At 46.0% G+C, this 18,758-nt stretch overlaps 1 protein-coding gene and 1 long non-coding RNA gene across 3 annotated transcripts; both read left to right on the top strand.

Moving 5' to 3' along the window:
* Positions 1-95: 95 nt before the first annotated feature.
* Positions 96-15,759, top strand: CLSPN (claspin). Of its 2 annotated transcripts, none has more exons than XM_082071319.1 (25): positions 96-1,420; positions 2,146-2,275; positions 2,821-3,284; positions 3,534-3,698; positions 4,041-4,130; positions 4,306-4,378; positions 4,472-4,580; positions 5,192-5,739; positions 6,420-6,611; positions 7,813-8,000; positions 8,327-8,529; positions 9,457-9,521; positions 9,897-10,102; positions 10,582-10,742; positions 10,839-11,065; positions 11,256-11,370; positions 11,747-11,828; positions 12,123-12,217; positions 12,617-12,781; positions 12,872-12,993; positions 13,209-13,336; positions 13,604-13,706; positions 13,846-13,928; positions 14,128-14,289; positions 14,498-15,759. In XM_082071319.1, the coding sequence occupies exons 1-25, from the start codon at positions 1,400-1,402 to the stop codon at positions 14,609-14,611; spliced, it is 4,011 nt and encodes a 1,336-aa protein (XP_081927445.1). In that variant the 5' UTR covers positions 96-1,399; the 3' UTR covers positions 14,612-15,759. The 2 variants fall into 2 exon arrangements, with proteins under 2 accessions (XP_081927445.1, XP_081927444.1); XM_082071318.1 differs by having other exon boundaries at positions 97-1,420; positions 3,531-3,698.
* A 738-nt stretch (positions 15,760-16,497) lies between these two features.
* On the top strand, positions 16,498-18,443 carry LOC309449305. The gene is made up of 3 exons (XR_014185931.1): positions 16,498-17,060; positions 17,244-17,407; positions 17,549-18,443. It is a non-coding gene; the product is annotated as an uncharacterized lncRNA (long non-coding RNA).
* Positions 18,444-18,758: the final 315 nt, after the last annotated feature.

The raw sequence follows: 18,758 nt of genomic DNA, 5'->3' as shown, positions 1-18,758 counted from the left end.
AGGCCCCTTTATTTGCCTTTTTTAACCTGCAGGGTTGATATTCTCCAAGTCAAAACATCAAAAACATATTTTAAAATGAAATGAAATCTGAGATTCTCATATAATTGCCCTGTAGGGCTACGCAAACAGTACTTTAAAAAAAAAACAAGATACAGTCTTTGCCTGAAGAAATCTGCAATACAAAGGCTTGGTCCTGTAAGATGCTGAGTACAATTCAAACCTATACTTAGTGCATTATAAATTAAATTTTAAAAAAGCCAGCAAAGCAATTAACTTGATAAATATTATTTTTCCTGGGTTTGCTTTCAGTGACAGCACATTACTGCTGTTTGACTTGGAAGAAAAAAATCATTAACTGCAGAAGCGTGTTCTACAGGGCAAACGTAACAATGAAAATGTGCCAAACATCCCAAACTCTGGTCCAGAACAAGGCCCCCGATGTCCAGCCCAGCTCGCTGCTCTCCCTCCAGCTGCTGGTGGTAGGAAGTGAGTTGCAAACACCTCAGAGTTCCCTGTTCTGGGCAGGGAAAGAAGGTGACACGCACCTCACAGCCACTGAAGCCAGATCAAAGTGTTCTGTGCTGCCCTGTGACTTCCTCCAGCTCTGGAGAAGCCTTTTGAGTGTCAGGGTTGAGCTCAACCCACCACCCTTTCTGCTCTTTGGGGATATTGAGGCCCAAGACCCGCAGGCTTGGTGGTGTCGTGTGGTGGCAGCACTTTACATGGAGCAGACAGAGGAATGAGCTGAGGTGTGACACTCGGTTGTACTCAGACTCATCCGTACTCACCAGTCTGGATCACAACGGGAAAGCTTTTGTACTGCCACTAGCAAACGTCTGCAGGATTGACAGGAGCAGCGCCAGGTGCGGTGTTGGCTCAGCCCGGCTCTGGGGACAGGCCCAGGCTGCCCTCACAACTGAGGTGCCTTGTAGGCCACAGTCTGAGCTCTGAGGTACCACCATACTTGAGGGACCTGGGCCCACAGATACCCAAGGCACTCACGCAGCCTGGTGCCACACCGGGGGGGCTGCGCACACCCACTGACACCCACCAGGCCTCCGGGGCCATGGACGGGCTGAACGCTCCAGACCTTCCCGCCCCAGGACCTTCCCGCCCGCAGCAGCATCACCACCCCAACCACAAGAGGGCGCTCCTACAGCGCGACCTTATAAGGCGTGCTGAGCGGCCTTGAAGCGCGAGTCATGATTGGGCCAGGCGGAGAGGGCGGGGCTAGGCGGAAAAATAGCCCAATAGATGAGAGAGGCGGGGCTTCCGAGGCAGCTCTGGGCAGCCATTGGCTGTTTGCGGGGCTGGGAGTGGCTGCGGCAGCGCGCGAAGACTTGAAGCGGTTTCCTACGCGGTTGTCTGGCGGGAGCGCTGGGTTGTGTCGGCCGGGGCCATGGCGGCAGCCCTCGCTGAGGTGAGTCCCGTCGCTCCGCTCTGCATAGCGGGCCGGTGGTGGCGGTGGTGGTGACGGCGGCGGCGGCGGCGGCGGCAGGTCGCGGCCTTCCTGCGGCCTTGGCGCTCCTCAGGCTGTGGTGTGGCGGAGGGTCGGGAAGGGTAGCGAGGAGCAGCGAGCAGGGTGGTGTCAGCGGCGGCGGTAACGGCGCCTCCTCAGCCGCCCCTGAGGCCGGGCGGTACCGCGGCGTCACCGGCCTCGCTCCGTACCGACTACACTTCCCAGCACACCTGGCGGCCGCTCTTCCGCCTTGCGCCCGCGGTGCATGCTGGGAGGGCTGTCAGCGGCCAATCCCAGTGCGCGCGGTGCATGCTGGAGGGCGCGGGCGCGGTGCACGCCGGGAAGGGTCCCGGTTTAATTGATTAGGCAGATGCAGATGTGAGAGGATAATAGAATTATAGGTTTCTCATTATCCTTTTAATTCTAATGGGTTTGAATGATAATCACTGGAGATCAGCCCGTGCACTGATTGTTCTGCATGCAAACTCACCTTTAAATGCTAATAAAGGTTGATGTCATCTCACTTTATATAAATACCAGTTAATTCTTAAAATATAATGGCAGTGTGTGTGTATAAATCATGTGTGAGGGGCTACCCGAGCTTCTGGAGTGAAGCCAGACGCTAGAAGTCATTACCACATAAACACCACTTATCACAGTGAGGAAAATTTGGTTTTGCTTTGTAGCTTCCGTTAGAAGATTTGAATCCAGAGGCGCAGAAAAGCCCCGACAGCGACTCGGACAGCGGGCAGGGCAGCTGCCAAACGGCCTCTCCGGGACACGGCGCCCTGGGGACGGCGGCGCTGGAGGACAGAGGTCGGTGGCGGCCCCGTGGGCTGTGCTGGGTGCTGCCCTCAGCAGTGTGTTTCTTGTTTGTAAATACCATTTTACATTGCTTGGCCTGTATGAATCCAAACTGCCTTTCTTGTTGTTGAGAACACGGGTAGACGTTTGTAAATCTCTGACACGTGGCGAGGGGGTTTGAGGTACAGGAAGGGCAAAGTGGGATGTGAGCATCTTAATGGCTTATTCCCTTTCTTTTTATGATTCACTTAACTTATGTACATATTTAGTTACTTACTGTGGATGTTTTTATTATTCGAAGGCAAGTCACTAGTCTATTGGTAAAGGATTTTCTGGTTTGCCTTTTTTTTTAAGGGTTAAAACCCTATAACATCCATTTGAGTCAATTATATACTGCGCTACAGGGAGAGCTGGACTTGGAAAACGAGTTGAAGCTAATTTGCTATAGATGATGACATCTGTAAAATTCAACAGATTTGTATCTTTACCTTTGTTAATGAACTTGTGGAAATTTCCTCTCTGTTGCACGCATGATTTCTTTTAATATATTTTGACAGATTCAGAGGAGGAGATTTTTGTACGTAAAAAAGCAAAAAGCAAGAAGGTCTTTCAAGACAGTGAGAGTGAAGATGGAGAGGATGGTGGCTCTTTTGTGCAGAACGATGTGCTGGGTGGAGACAATGAAAACGGGGAGGAAAAAGAGAATGTTACCGCTCCGAGGAACAAGAAATCCCATCGGATTCGCCAAGGTCTGCTAGATAGTGATGACAGTGACGCTGGTGACCAATTGCAGGTTGAAAGCCTTGAAACAAGCCGAAAGTCTGGCTTGCTGGAGAATGAGCCACAAGAGGAGAGACCCCTAAAACCTGGGAAAAAGTACAGAAAACATAAACAACATAAAGAGGATTTTGAAGAGGAGACAGCAGAAAAAGCAGTCGGAAAATCTAGAAGAAGAAAGGAGAAGGAGAGAAGAATTGAGTCCCTTAAAGAGCTGAAAAAGGAAAAGAAGCCTAGAGCAGAGGTATATATTTTGGCAGAAAATCTCAGGTGTTTTCTCCACCAAGTTAAATTTATTGCTGCATTTGGTTGTCGTGCTTCAGTGCTTCGGCACTCCTGGTGCCTGTGTTCCTGTAGCAGGTGTGGAACCCAGGTGGAAATTGGGTTCCTTGGGGTTTGTTGCGTGCACAAACGTTTTTGATTGGTGTTGCAGCTGCGTTAAAGATGGCATCTGGAATGAATCACACGAATACTTTATTCTTATGGCAAGCAGGTAGATGGTGGCGAGACGTATCCCTTTAACGACAGCGGATGTCTTCTTGATGACAAAGAGCTTTTTGATAATGGCTTAGAAGAGGAAAACAATTCCCCCCCAGAGGATGAAGAGTCGATAGAATCAATACGAGAGGCAGTGAAAAACAAAATAAAGAAATATAAGGTAACGTTTGATAGTGATGCGAGATTCTCGGTGATTAGTGGGAAGTATTGTACCTGAGCATGTTGCGCTTCTACTGCTGTGACAGAGGAGAGAATATTCTTCTGCTCTTTCTTCTTAAGGATGGAGCGATGTTGTCTGGAAAGTTGTAAAGATAATGCTACAGTAGAAGCTTTGAAAATCTACCATAAGTATTATGTGGGATTTGTGTTGTTTTAGGAGAATATCTGCTAGTTTTGCTGACCAGTGATGATTTGTACACTTATTTTTTACCTTTCCTTTGTTTGCCCTTGGTAGTGTCTGTGTATCTAAACAAATAAATGAATCTCTTTTCATGCACTGTAGAACAAAGAACGGTTTTCTGAGGGAGAAGGCTACAAACATGTATTTGATGATGAGAATGAGGAACCTGTATTAAAAGAACCAAAAAGGAAGGTGAAGTATTCTTCTTTTTAAAGCTCTGTTGTTTGTTGTAGTGACTCAAATGTTTTTTGTTAATCTGGCTGCTTTATTCTGACTCCTTTCTGTTTAAAAGGGAAAAATAATCTGTTTAGAAAGTATAGAGTCCTGTATTTTGTTTTCTAACTTAACAATCCTTTCTTTCCTTAAGGAGCGGAAAGCAGCAAGGTTAAGTAAAGAAGCCATTAAGCAATTACATAGTGAGACCCAACGACTTATTAGAGGTAAAACTTAAATTCTTTGTATAAAATACAAGTAAAATAAATAAATGCCTCGGGTGACATTTTAGTTTTTCTTTCACCTCGTTTCTCTGGTAGAATCATCTGTGTCTCTCCCATATCACGTGCCTGAGACCAAAAGCGTTCATGACTTCTACAAGCGAAGACCTCGACCGATATGTCAAGGAAACGCAATGGCCTTGCTGAAGTAAGGACTTAAACCTTCCTCGTGTTTTTTTCATAAATTTTAAGGATATCCCCGCTTTGCTTTTGAAGATAAGCAGACTTTTGCGCGCTGCAGGCGTTGTATGATGTCCACACCTGTGCTATGTGCAGTCACATCCCTTTTCTGTTTTCATTTTAGCTGTTGCTTTGCCTGGGAAGTTTTATTAAGAAACTTTCTTTGGCTCCTTTAATTCTGTGAACACCTGGAGCGTGTTGCTGTTAACATGAGGCAGTGCTGCTCTCCAGATGAAGCAACGTGCTCACGCAAAGTTACTTTAATGTGGTTTAGACTGGGCTATTGGACTTGGGCTATTTCTTCTTTTGCGTGATGCGTAGTGAAATAATTCAGCTACTGTTGTCACAAAATCTCTCAGGAATTTTATAGTGTGATAATGTAAGTAGGACAAACTCTACACTGCTCCACGCTTCATCTTCCTTATCTCCTCAAAATGAAGTTTTCAAGACTTCTTCACCTCTTCCTACATATTCATGACAATAACTAGAAAATTATTTATTTCTCTCCGGGTTTGTTCTCAACCTCTTCTCCCCTTCCACAACAGGCACGGCTGATGCATTTCTTTCTGCCTTCATTAGGTCCACTAAATACCAGCTATCCCTAGATGAGGAATCTGCAGACACTAAGAACATGGGCACGGATTGCAAAGATGGGCGAGCAGAAGGCGATCAACCAGCAGCTAATGAACCAGAAAGGAACCTTGGTGGAGATGTTGAACCTCCTGCGAACGAGCCTCTTGCTGATGTGGGGAAGAACTTGGCAGAAAACTGTGCGGAAAAGCGTGGGGAGGACAGTGATGATTCTCACACCGTGGGGACTGGTAATAGCGCAGAACAGCAGCAGCGCTCTGACTTCCCAAGCGCTGATTGCAGTGAACAAAAAGAGAATGAAATTCCTCCAGCGGCTGGAGGAGATGCCCTTGAGCAAAGAGGTGAAACGGCGCCAGACTCAGATGGTGAAAAAAGCCGTTGGCAAGTGGGGGCTGGAGCGGTGGCACAGCCTGAAAAAGCGAGGAAATCCAAGCTAGAGAAACTCCGCGAACTGGGAATAGACCTGTCCATCAAGCCAAGGATCTGCTCTGGCGATGAATCCTTCATTAACCTCGACGAATCTGAATCTAATAAAGGTACCGCTTTTCTTGTTGTCACCCTGTCAGGGCTGTCCAAGTAAGCAGAGTTCACCTGACTTGGACTGGGAAGTCTCTGAGAGACGTTTGGGTGACAGAATAGTCAGGTCCGTTCTCTTACTCGCACAGATTCTTTGTGTAATGTTGATATCCATTTCCTTTCAGCCGATGTTATAAAGGAAGTTCTGAGTCCTTAATAACTGAAAGCTTGAAGGAACACGGTGTTAACTATTAAATGATGAAGATATTAAGAGCATGTCTGAGTTGTTACTCCCCTGTGTTCAGGAGACTGAGCTCTGCTGAGAAATAGTGTTTTTGTCAGCTGGCGGTCTGGCTTTAGGTGTGTATGTTAACAGAGACTGAGAGGTGCTGGGTGGCTGGAAGGCCAGACTGGAAGTGATTTGAGGTCTTGTGCATAAATCATAGTGGTAAAGTAATTTAATATTAGCTGGTATTAATTAAGAACAAATTATAGCAAAAATACTCAGTAATGGTTTATTCGTTTATTAGTCAAATAGAATGGTTTTGCAAATATTTTAATATTAAAGATGGAGTTTAACTTCCTTTGACAAAAAATTCTCAAGACCTACTCTTGATAAAACTTTAACACTCAGTGCTTTTAAATGCTATCAAATTAATTTAATTTGCATTTTGAAATGTAATTCATATGTATTTTAAAGAATTAGAAGCCTTGAAAGAACGTTTCTTGAAGCACAGTCTTCAAACAGCAAAAGCCAAAGCTGAAAGGACCATAAACATGCCCATTATTCGTAAGGAGATGACGTCCGAAGGCAAAGAGGAGCTGAGAGCCGACGTGGTGCCCGCGGTGTTGGCTGCGGAGACCTTGGGTGACACTGGCCCCTCCAAGCCAGGTGGGTGCAGCAACAGAAATAGCGATGGAAGAGGAGAGTTTCTAGACCACGGAAGGAGGGGCTGGCCACTTGGGGAGAATATAAGGCTGTTGTCAGAGGGTGTAGGGATGCAACTAGGAAAGCTAAGGCCTCCTTAGAATTAAACCTGGTGGGCAAGAGGGGTCAAGGACAACAGGAAGAGCTTTTTCCAATACGTGGCAGGTAAAACTAACAGCAGAGGCAATGTAGGCCACTGATGAACGAGGTGGGTGCCCTGGTGACAGAAGATACAGAGAAGGCAGTTACTGAACGCCTTCTTTGTCCGCTCTGCTGGAGTCTGTCCTGAGGATCCCGTACCGCTGAGGCCCCAGAGGAAGGCAGGACAATGGGGGAGTTTGCCTGGGTTGGTGAGGACTGGGTTAGGGAGCAGTTGGGCAATCTGGACATCCATAAATCCATGGGTCCAGATGGGATGCACCCGCGGGTGCTGAGGGAGCTGGCTGAGGTCATTGCTGGACCGCTCTGCATCATCTTTGCCAAGTCTTGGGAAACAGGAGAGGTGCCTGAGGGCTGGAGGAAAGCAAATGTCACTGCAGTCTTCAAGAGGGGCAAGAAGGAGGACCCGGGGAACTCTAGACCGGTCAGCCTCACCTCCATCCTGGGAAAGTGATGGAACGACTTCTCCTTGGTGCCATCTCAAGGCATATCAGGGATAAGAGGGTCATTGGGGCAGTCAACGTGGCTTCACCAAGGGGAAGTCGTGCTTGACCAACCTCATTGACTGATGAGGACATAACAAGATGGATGGATGAGGGCAGAGCAGTGGACGTGATCTCCCTTGACTTGAGTGAGGTATTTGACACAGTCTCCCACAGCATCCTCACAGCTGAACTGAGGGAGTGCGCTCTGGATGAGCGGGTAGTGAGGTGGACTGCGAACTGGCTGAAGGGAAGACAGACCCTATGTGCATTCTGAGCGCTGCATGGGTGGATAATGAGGCATCTTGATAATTCATGAGGCTCTGCACTCTCTCTAAATCGAGCTCTTGGAAACCAACTGCAGCTCTCACAGCTGGCAGATCAACTCAAAAAATATTGGAAACAAGTAACTTTTTAATTCCCTTTTAATGTGCGTGGTTACACTGGGTTGGATGCTTGAAGGCAATGAAGTGAAGGGTTCGCTGTGGTTCCTCTCGGATATTCACGTGCTCATTTTTGGCCAGGTGAGAAGCTGCAGGCGCTGAAGGCGAAACTCCAGGAGGCCATGAAGCTGCGCAGGACTGAGGAACGGCAGAAGCGGCAAGCGCTGTTTAAACTGGATAACGAGGAGATGTTGGAGGAAGAAGAAGAGGAGGAGGAGGAGGAAGAGATGACGGATGAGTCAGAGGAAGAGGAAGAAGGTGATAATGAGGTCTGTATGGAACATTTTTACATCATCTAGCCAGCTTCTCAATTCTGATGGCCTCTCCCCAGTGAAATTAGGCTTTTGTACACTAATAATATTAGGAAAATTGCCAAGAATTCTTCCTAGAAGCTAAAAAATTGCTACAGTTAGCACGTTTGAGTTTCAAGTGCCTATGTTAGTTGCTTCAAAGTGGAATAGGTATGTGTAAGAGCAGTGAATGTCGTTCAGCTTCACCCTCGATATATTAAAACATTTTCTTGAGAAGTATGCAAGGAATTGGATGGATCAAAGCAATAATCACCATATCTACTGTGTTTGGGGATGCTTTTTAGAATGCGGAATTTCTGCTTGGTGAAGCAGAGGAAGATAACGAAGATATAGAAGAGAAACAAGTTGAAGATGGTGATAAAGAAACCGACAAAGAATCAATTGATGGAGACAAGCTGGAGAAATCTGGGCACTGTGATTCTGTTCCCAAACCACCGTCAACAGAATCTACATTGATGCTTTTTAAGGACAGCTCCTCAAAAATGGGGTAAATAAACCAAATTTTGAAAACGGTGCCTGAGCAATTCCAAATTTTATCAATACTTGTAGATGTTTTGACTTAAAGTACTTTTTGTAAGTATTTTCTGTCTTGTTCCAGTAGTTATATGTGCATTCATATCTATTTCCTTTAAAAAACTTAATGACGCAGTGTGCCCTTGTGGCCAGGAAGCCAGTGGTACCTGGGGTGGGTTAGAAGGGGGTGGTCAGTAGGTCAGAGAGGTTCTCCTGCCCCTCTGCTCTGCCCTGGGGAGACCACACCTGCAATATTGTGTCCAGTTGTGGCCCCTCAGTTCCAGCAGGACAGGGAACTGCTGGAGAGAGTCCAGCGCAGCCACCAAGATGCTGCAGGGAGTGGAGCATCTCCCGTGTGAGGAAAGGCTGAGGGAGCTGGGGCTCTGGAGCTGGACAAGAGGAGACTGAGGGGGGACTCATTCATGTTTACAGATCTATAAAGGGTGAGTGTCAGGAGGATGGAGCCAGGCTCTTCTGGGTGACAACCAATGATAGGACAAGGGGTAATGGGTTCAAACTGCAACACAAAAGGTTCCACTTAAATTTGAGAAGAAACTTCTTCCCAGTGAGGGTACCAGAGCCTGGCCCAGGCTGCCCAGGGAGGTTGTGGAGTCTCCTTCTGTGCAGACATTCCAACCCGCCTGGACACCTTCCTGTGTAACCTCATCTGGGTGTTCCTGCTCCATGGGGGGATTGCACTGGATGAGCTTTCCAGGGCCCTTCAACCCCTGACATTCTGGGATTCTGTGACTGTAAATATTTAGTGGTATCGTCTGTTTCTTAATCAAAGTGTACTAGATGTATTTTTGTATGTTACCTTGTTTTTTGCAGTTAGGTTTGACAGAAAATAGCAATTCATCTTGTATACGTTAGCAAATACATTTTATGTCATTAATTGCAGATATTCTCTTCCTGATGAGAAACTTGAAATGGAAGAAACTGCAGACAAAGGACCTACCAAGTTAGGTAAAGTAGAACCATTATTGTAGCTATCATTTCTGTCTGGGTTTGGTATTCAATGCTTTTGGTATTTCATTGTCTGCGTAGCTGTACAGGATGACTATAAAAGTTTAGATTGATGAAAGAAATGGGAGGGCTTGAAAAAACTGGAGGAAAACAAAGTTCAAAATGATACTGGGGAAAAATACAGGAATGGTCAGAAATCAAGACAAAATTCAGTACAAAAGTGCAATGTGCCTCTGTGAAGAATGAAATCCAACCTGAGCACAGAATATTGAATTCTTAGCAAGGTGTTGGTGTTGCAAAACAGTATCCTGAGGTTTTACTGGATCGCTACAAGAGAAGTTAAGCACTCTATTGCAATATTTCTGTTCTTCTCAGAGGACGATGACTCATTTTCTCTGCCAACGCTGGCAAAAGACAACAGCCATAACAGCAGCTTTGAGCTGATCGGCTCCATGATTCCGTCCTATCAACCCTGTAACAAACAGATGTCACGCGGAGGGAACTTTTTATCTGCAGCAGGAGGTTTCAGGTCACCTTCCCCGGGTTTTTTCAAAACAAGCTTCATCAGCTCTGCTTCCAAGGTAAAGTTCTCAGTCCTACTCCCATCTCATACTAACAATTGTGTTAATAGCAGTAATGAATAAGTGTATTTTGTCCTGACTGTCACATCTATCAAAAAGATAATACCAGAGGCAGCATCTAGCCAAGTGCTTGTATGTAAGATTTCAGAAAAGCCAACTGTCCTTGGAGTTTCAAATGTCTCCACATTGGAATGGATAAAAATGACATGACAAAAACTTACATTACAGAAAAGATGCTGTCATCTGGTTTTGATATCTAAAATATGTGCACTGTAAATATTTTTTTAAGCCTAGTTACGTGAGCTACACAATGTCTGATGTCAGTGAACTCCTGTGATTTATCAAAGCAGTGGGGACATACTTGATACTTGCATCATGTTAATCCTTTAATACAGCTTAAACGTTTTATCCCGTTCTTCCTTTTGGCTGCTAGGATTGCAAAATGAATAACTTGTATATTTTTGTGTTGCTTTGGCTAGAGCTCAGGAAAGGCGTCTGAGCCCTCTCTTCCCATAGAAGATTCCCAGGACCTGTATAACGCCTCTCCTGAGCCCAAGAGTTTATTTCCGGGGGCTGGGGAGTCACAGTTTCAATTTTCTCTAGAAGATGACACTCAGAGCCAGCTGCTTGACGCAGATGGGTGAGTAATAGGTATAAAGGATGATGGTTTGTGCTCTTTAACGAAAATAGGACATACAGATCAGCAAGCTTTTTCTAACTACAGATGTTCTTTCAGGTTCTTGAACGTTGGACAGCACAGGAATAAATACCAGTCCTCAAAGCACCCGCTGACTCTGGCCAGTATGGATGAGAACGCGATGGACGCCAACATGGATGAACTGCTGGACTTGTGTTCTGGGAAGTTCAGCAGCCAAGCTGAACACGCGCCGAACACCAGCACCAACAAAAAGCAGAACATGGAAGAATTGCTCAATCTTTGCTCAGGAAAATTCACGTCTCAGAGTAGGTCCTGAATTCTGTTGTCAGCTTTGCTGCTTGCTTGAGTTATAAGCTTTACACTAAGGAACCAATTAGTTCTGGGCACTAATGCAGAACACAGAACTTCTGAGACCTCTAACACTTGGTTGCCCCTGTGGGAGCGTGCTGACTGTCATTTCTATCTCCTAAATTGCCATCTTACTGCTTTTTGTAGCAGGTTCTCCAACGTGGGCATCTTCAGTGTCTTCCAAGGCAGAAAAAGACAGTGACATAGAAGATCCAATGGCAGAAGCTCTGGCACTTTGTTCAGGCTCCTTTCCCACAGACAAGTTAGTATTCTTCCTAAAATTTACAGAAGCTTATAGTGGCAGTTGTTTTGTTTCACTCTTAATGGGTTGTCTTCTTCAACATCAGTTCAAAGTGCTGTAAGCAAAAGCGTTTTGGAGGTGAAGGGAGATTAATATTGCAAATTGCTCAGCAATCACTCTAAATGAGCAGCATGTACTGTTTCCCACAGCTACTGTGAAGGGAAATTCTTTGTCTTTCACTAATAGTGAAAGAAACGTTGAAGAAGTGCCATCAAACTGAGAAAAGATTGTCAGAATGTAGGACTTTGGGGTTCTGTTCTGGGCTCTTGCCAAACTACAGGAACAATAACCAGGTGGAAGTCGGATGCTTGCATTTTTTCATTCACTTTTCCCATAGGGAAGAGGAAGATGAGGAGGAGCAAGAAGAAATTGGTGATTTTCGTCTTGTAACAGATGATAACGCCTTTGACAGTGCCGAGGTATGAACTGATGGAGTGAGGCAACTGCTGCAGCCTTCTGACTATGAGAACTCCCTTTATTAGGTTTTTCATTATAAGTATTGTGATTTCCAGAACAAGTTACTGAAACATTTCTAAGAGCAATGTTTGTGTCATTTAAAGTGCCCACTTAATATTATAATAAATTGGATAAGGCATTGAAAATCCTCTGAAATACCTGTGGTGTTTTAGTCTGTGCTTATTGGTTAAAGAACAGAAGAAACTGTCCCTACAAAGCAATCCGCTCTCAGAAATCTCTTAATTTCTCTTTGACAGGATGAAAAAAGTGGAGACAGTGATCCTGAAGAAGCAGAAATTAGTGATGAAGAAGAAGAGCTGCTGAGACCCAGATGGGGCTCGAAGAAAAAACTGTAAGTACATATTTTTTTGTATCTTGATTGCCAGACAGAATAGAATATTAACAGCACTGTTATTATTCCCTCCCCAGCATTAGTAGCTAATGCTTATACAGTATTGGCTCTGGTGGTGGTTGTTTTGCTTTGGTGCTGTCAGGTTGCATGAATTTAACTACTTTGCTGGGCTATAGAGGATTTCTGTTATAATTTCCATTGTAGGTGGAAATCAAAAGGCCAGGATGACAGCAACGCAGCGTTTTTTTGACCCAAATTAGTCTTTTCCAAAATTAAAAATGAATCATCCCTTCTTATGTGGGATAGATGTTAATTTTACATCAAAAGAGAAATCTTGCTTTCAGAAGGTCTGGGTGATTATTGGTCTACCCAAGCGAACTCTTTAACATTCTTCTATAGAAAACTGCAGGATTTCATGGAAGATGAAGCAGAGCTGTCTGGGAGCGACGTGGGAAGCGAGGATGAATATGATGGCGAAGACCTGAATGAATATGAAGAAGAGATGATTGATGAGGAGCTCCCTAATGAAGTGGAATTAGAAAATCAAATACAGAAATTCCACATGTGAGTGGCAGTATTAGTGGGTGTTATTGCGTGTGAAGCCGCGGCTCTGGGGTCTAAGCCGGCCTAACCTGCTCTCTCCCGCGCCGGCAGGAAAGCGATGCTGGATGACGACAAGCGCCAGTTGCGCTTGTACCAGGAGAGGTACCTGCTGGACGGGGACCTGCACAGCGACGGCCCTGGCAGGACGAGGAGATTCCGATGGAAAAACATAGGTGCCTTTCTGATCCCTGCTTAATAGATGGGGTGAAATATTGGCAAGAAAGAACGTGTGTATGAAGCAGCACTCAGTCATCCTCCAAAAGGAAACAGAGTATTTCAGAAATAAATTGGGGGGTGGGACGTGTTTTGATTTTTCTTTGTTTACTAGTCTGTATTTTATGCCTCTTTTAAAACTGATACCTAATTATTTCTCTCTTTCTTTGTCTAGATTATGATTCACAGGTTGACTTGTTTCAGAGAGATTCAGATAATGATGATGAAAATGAACAGTTTGACGAGACAGAAGTGAAATGGAGGAAAGAGCGCTTTGAACGAGAGCAGTGGCTTCGTGAGCAGGTATTAATTAGCTTCAGGAAAGGCGTCTTGCTCAGTCTCATTGCTAGATGTGAAATTGTTAGTTCCTCAAGTTAAACTCTGGAAAAAAATACCATTTATAAATGTGTCTTTGTGAATTCTGCTCCTTCTCTTCTACAAGTTTTGTCCAGAGAGAGGAGCTAATTCAGAAGGGAGAGGAAATGACTCTGTCTACTTAAAATACCGAACGGAATGTTCCTCCTTAATATGAATTTTTCAATTTTACAACGTGCCTTCTCTCTGCTACAGAAGGAGAAAAATAAAGAGGAGGAGGAGGAGGAGGAAATTGGTGAAGACAGCCAATTCATGAAACTAGCAAAAAAAGTGACTGCCAAATCCCTGCAGAAGAAAGGTAAGCTCACTTTTTATCCAAGTGGCAATCAAGAGAAAGCAAGCTTGGCCACTCTCAGTTCTAAGCTCTTCAGTTCGATATGAAATTTGTGGTATTTCCAATGAAGTTCAGAGGCTGATGTGTTCCGCTTTGTCTGCAGCCAGCCCGGCAGCCGCGGTACAAGGCACAGCGCTCCTGCCCCGCAGCCCCTTTGAGACGTTCAGACCCACCAGCGACGTCCAGGTCAGGAATGGGGCTGAAAAATGGTATTTCCAAACTGCGTCTGTGCGGTCAACTGACCCCAGATTCCGGCCGTTTCTGCTTTGTGTGGTAGCAAGTAACATTTTAGTAGGGCGGAGCTTTTCTGTTAGGAGTAACCTACTAATAAAGAGCTGTCTTGTTCGTGCGAGTGGTTTAACAACAGCATTTCATTGTTCTTCAGGTCAAAAATGGGTCTCTGTTGAACAGACCTAAAGCCGTCCTTCAGAAACTGGCAGCAATGTCAGATCTGAATCCAAACGCACCTCGAAATTCAAGGAATTTTGTCTTCCACACTCTTTCCCCAGAAAAGAGTGAAGAGGCGAAGGAGAAATCAAAACTTCAGGTAAAGATTTGTGTGGAATGTGCTGCCGACATGTAGATTATTTCAACGTACAGGCACTAAGCACTGCCAAGTAGTTAAGAGCATTGCTGCTTAAAATATTTTCTGTGATTGCCTTGTATGTGCTCTTGCACCAAATAATTCTCTGATAACTCAGAATTTAAGCTTTGTGGAGGTTTTGTGGATTCTAATGTACCCCGTTCCCCCGCAGGCAAAGAAAAGAGGTCCTGCTGCAGCAATAACATCTGTGGCCAAGCGGCCCAGGGTGGAGAGCACAGAGGAAACAAGTCAAAGCCGAAGCATATTCCAGTACCTGGAGAGCTGAACATCCCTGGTTAGGGCCGGAGGTTCTATCTCGTGTCTTTGCCAGTTGCGGTTTGTTTTGCAAATCTGCTGGTGATAATCAGGAAGGCGAACAAATCGCTGCACATTCTGCTGCCGCTTCTTTCACAGGTTCTGGGAACCTCTGGGCAATGATCTTGTTTATTCCCCTTTGTTTTTTTTCTCAGTGCTTTGTGACAAAGGTGAGCACAAAATCCACACTTGGTTCGGAACGAAACGCTAACCTGGTCTTTCCAGGCGTTAAGGAAACTCGCACTACGGAACTCTGTCCTCCCAGCATCTCTTGTGTTTCAGTGGTGCTGGGTCCACCTGAAAACACCGTTTGTGTGCTGCAGGTAGCTCAAAGGTATTTCTGCATCTTTGGAGAAGGAGGCAGCAGTGTCAGTGGTGCCAGGACGTGCTGTTTACACGTGCAGTGTGAAGGTAGCGCTGCTTTCCCCCCCGTGTCTGTCTTTCTCTAAGGTTAAAGCTTGACGTTCTGAGGAGCTCTAATTTATATTTGAAATGTATGCTTTTGAAAAAGGTCCAAGTCTTTCATGAGGCAATACGATAAGGCTTTCTTTCCGTGTTTTTTATTATTGTTCATATTCTTATGCATCCAGATGAATGTTGGTGTGTGGAGAGGGAAGAATGTGAATAACAGATGTGGGAGAGGAAGTGGAGATGTGTCAGGATTTTTTGTTTGCTTGGATTGGGGGAATTGTTTGCTTTGTTCCCCCCAACTAAAGACTTAAATCATCTATTCCATTGTTTCAAGCTGTGCCCATCCAGGAGAAACCATCCATTTGTGAGCAGTGGCGAGAGGCCTCTAGAATGCAGAGATTAAATAGTAAGGAGCCATCGCTCACAACTAAATAGTGTGAAAGAAACTTAAGACAGAATACGTGACATTTCTGATTGCACGTTGAATGTGTTAGAGACTCTGTGATACTAAACCTCTTTCTGGGACTTGAGGTCATCTATTTAAACTGTCGACTCTGTCAGAGAACTATCCTGACCTGTACATTTTGTAACATCATCTGCATACACCTGGTGTGCCACGTGTAAAATATTTTACTGTATATTATGTTTATAAAGAGTTATGGTACTAGCTGGAGTGCAATTTTACAATAAAACGTTTTTAATTTTGGAGGCAGTTGGTATTGATTTCACTCTGTGTGTGTGTTGGTTGGGTTTGTTGTTCTTTTTTTTTCAGCACAGATTTACTGGGCAAAAACATTCAAAGCTGCAAAATCTCAGCGTCTTCTCAGTTTTGTGAGTAGTGGCTGCCACTAGAGAGCAGCAAGAGAACGCTCTTCCTCCGGCAAAAGGGCAGGAAGGAGGATTAAACCTTGAAACCTCTTGAATCCAGAGGAAATTGGTACAGTTTTCAGTGTTCTTTGGTGTTGGAAGGGATTAAATTTATATAGACCTCTAATTGCTATATTTTTGCATGTGAAGGCTTGAAGAGCACACTGACCTCAGCATCTGCGAGCCACAACCACGGCGTTTGTGTTGCTTTCCCTTTAGAATTTTCCCTTCAAAATGTATTTTGCTTGTTCCAGAGCCAAGTGCACATAACTATTGTTGGCCCTGAAGAGCTTATAAATTGAAATACTTCAGAGTGGGAAGATTTCGCGCTGCTGTTGTCCAGAGTAAATGTTTCTGCTGTTAGAGCCTTGCAGGAGCTCAGGGTTTGCTGAATATTGCTGGTAAGTGCTGTGCTGCACCCCAGAAATTCCCCGCTGGGCTTTGGGGTGACCCCCCCCTGCTCACTGACCCCCTCTGCATCCCCCCAGGACTCCCCCCCACCTCCTGTCTGGCACATTAACTCGGTTTTGCCTTCTCATTTTCACCTATTGATTCCGCTCGCCCCTCCTGGCACTGAGATGATGCTGCTGTGCTAGCGGGGAGAAAAATCCCCCCCTGGGTTGCTGCTGGAGGGGTCTGGTGGGGGGATTGACCCCGGGGGGTGACAAGGAGAGGGGACAGGGTGGGAATGGGGGTCCTGGGCTGGAGGACGAGCTCCTTCCCTCCCTGCTTCTCCCCACTCCTCACATCCTGGGTGAACTCCCGGCAGGTCCAGCTGGTGACGTTTGGTTTTGGCTTTGCCTGAGGCACAAAAACAGCAGCAGCTTGAGGTTTCGTCCCCGTTGGGCAGCTGTAAAACTGCCCCTCTCCCTGCCTCAGTTTCCCCAACCCGCACGAGGGACGGGGGGGATAAAACCTGATCCTCGGTTGCACCGTGGAGCCTCGCTGAGAGGAGCTCTGTGGTGTTACCTGCTGAGGTTGCAGAGAAAATGAGCTCATAGGAACGTAAATGACAGTGAAGAAATTAAAGAAGAACTTGGCAGCGGAGTCAGGAAGGGCCCTGGGTGCGTGTTAAAGGTTGGCATTGCAGACACGTTCAGAACCGGAGCTTCCACCACCACAGGCCTCCTCGGGGGCTCAAGGTACTTGCTGAATTATGTTTTCTTTTCCTTTTTGCCAAGAGACTAAAAGGGAGCGAGGAGAGAAAAAAAAAAACACAGACAACTATTTGTTTGTCTTGTCTAATTTAATTTATGTTATTCATCAAATAGACAGGTTATTTGGGAAACCAGATGGATCCAGGCTAAAATCATCTGTATTTCCAGCGTGTGGGGAACTCTGTCCGAGCGGCCACACGAGGAGAAGCGTGTGGTGTGTTTGGTGTGCGATGCTCACGAGGGCGGCTGCGCCTCGGCTGTCCTGGAACCTCCATCGGTCAGCCCAGACCCCGTATGAGCGTTAAAGGACAAAAAGCCCCCCAGGCACCCGGGTAAGTGTCTGGGTCATGATTCTTTACCCCCCTCGTTAGCTGGGGTGGCCTTTCTAGGGTTTGGGCCCGTGGAAATATCCCACAGCGCAGGTGACGTTTGCAACACCTGCTTCTTTTCTTTTGGGTTCTGCGTTATTACAGAAGGAAATGCAGAAGATGGAGCAGCAGAAACAGGCAGGAATGGCCCCAGTCTAACTGAAATAGAGTACGTAACCCAAAAAATACAGAAATACTATATAAGAATATAGGAAAATGAAAAGGAGAGCTCACTATTATTGACAGGTGAGCGCTTTCCTCACTGAGAAGCAACAATCAACAGCAGAGAGAATAAAAAAGCCTTACAGGACTGACGGTGCAAAGGCTGGGTTTATTAGGTGACCCGTAGAGCATGAGTCTCATTCTGTATCTACTAGTCATTAATATTAATTATAACATTGTACGTGCTCCGCGTGGACAGATGTTCAGTCCTTGGGGGTTATTATTTTCTCTTGTAGCATCCAGAAGCCAAATTTATGGCCAACTCCAGCGACGCTTCTCCAGGCAGCAGAGACCTAAACCAGCTGTAATTAAAGAAAACGCCACGAAAGATTGCGCCGCAGAGGGGAGGGGCGAGAAGCAAATCTTACAGCTTTGCAAGAGATTCATTTTATTTTCATCTAATTCTTTTCCCCTGCTCCTCAAGGCTGTTCTCATGCAACACGCTCTGTGCTGCTTCCCTTACAGTGATTGTTAATGTTTGACGATGTTCGTGGTGCCGCGGGATCAGCGCCCGAGAGGCGAGTTCCCTTTGGAGGGCGAGACGTGCGCGCGTTCGCGTGTGTCCTCGCACCCACGCAGCGTCCCCAATGCCACGTTTTTCCCCATCTTTTGCAATTAAACACCAGATTAGAGAAAAAAGAAAAGGGTTTTCCTTTCTCCATCTTGCTCCCACGCCCCGTCAGCCTGGATGTGGCAGTTGTGGGGCGGCTCAGAGTGTGTGTGATCTTTGGAGAGGAGATAACGTGAGCCCCAAAGTTTGATAATGGCTCCTAAGGTGCTGCTGTTCCCTGTCCCCTTCTGCTGGGACGGGAAAAGGCAAGAAAGGAAAGATTAGATGGGGTCCACGCTGTTGGCAAAGCCCCCATCAGACCCAGCGTCACCAGGAGCCGCATCCTGCGGGGGGAAGAGCGTCAGTCTCAACATCTGCCGGGCCCTTGTTTGTCTCTTGTTCCCATTCCTCCTCTGCCTCGCCCTCTCCTTTCATCCCTCCAGCTGCACAGGCCTGAAAATAAGGCTGGAGCCGGACTCAATCTGCTTGTCACCAGCCCTTCGTGATCCCGGGTGTGGGGACGGTACCCGCTGGTGTCCGGGG

The sequence above is a fragment of the Streptopelia decaocto genome (assembly GCF_964273445.1).
Source record: "Streptopelia decaocto genome assembly, chromosome: 23".
Classification (NCBI taxonomy): Eukaryota; Metazoa; Chordata; class Aves; order Columbiformes; family Columbidae; genus Streptopelia; species Streptopelia decaocto.
This window is presented reverse-complemented; position numbering and strand designations above follow the sequence as displayed.

Bases quoted from the DNA above. Each gene is read 5' to 3' on its own strand.
- CLSPN (XM_082071318.1), top strand. From the start codon at position 1,400: ATGGCGGCAGCCCTCGCTGAG. The intron at 4,131-4,305 runs GTGAAGTATTCT...TCTTTCCTTAAG, and splicing joins TAAAAGAACCAAAAAGGAAG to GAGCGGAAAGCAGCAAGGTT. The intron at 11,066-11,255 runs GTAGGTCCTGAA...TGCTTTTTGTAG, and splicing joins AGGAAAATTCACGTCTCAGA to CAGGTTCTCCAACGTGGGCA.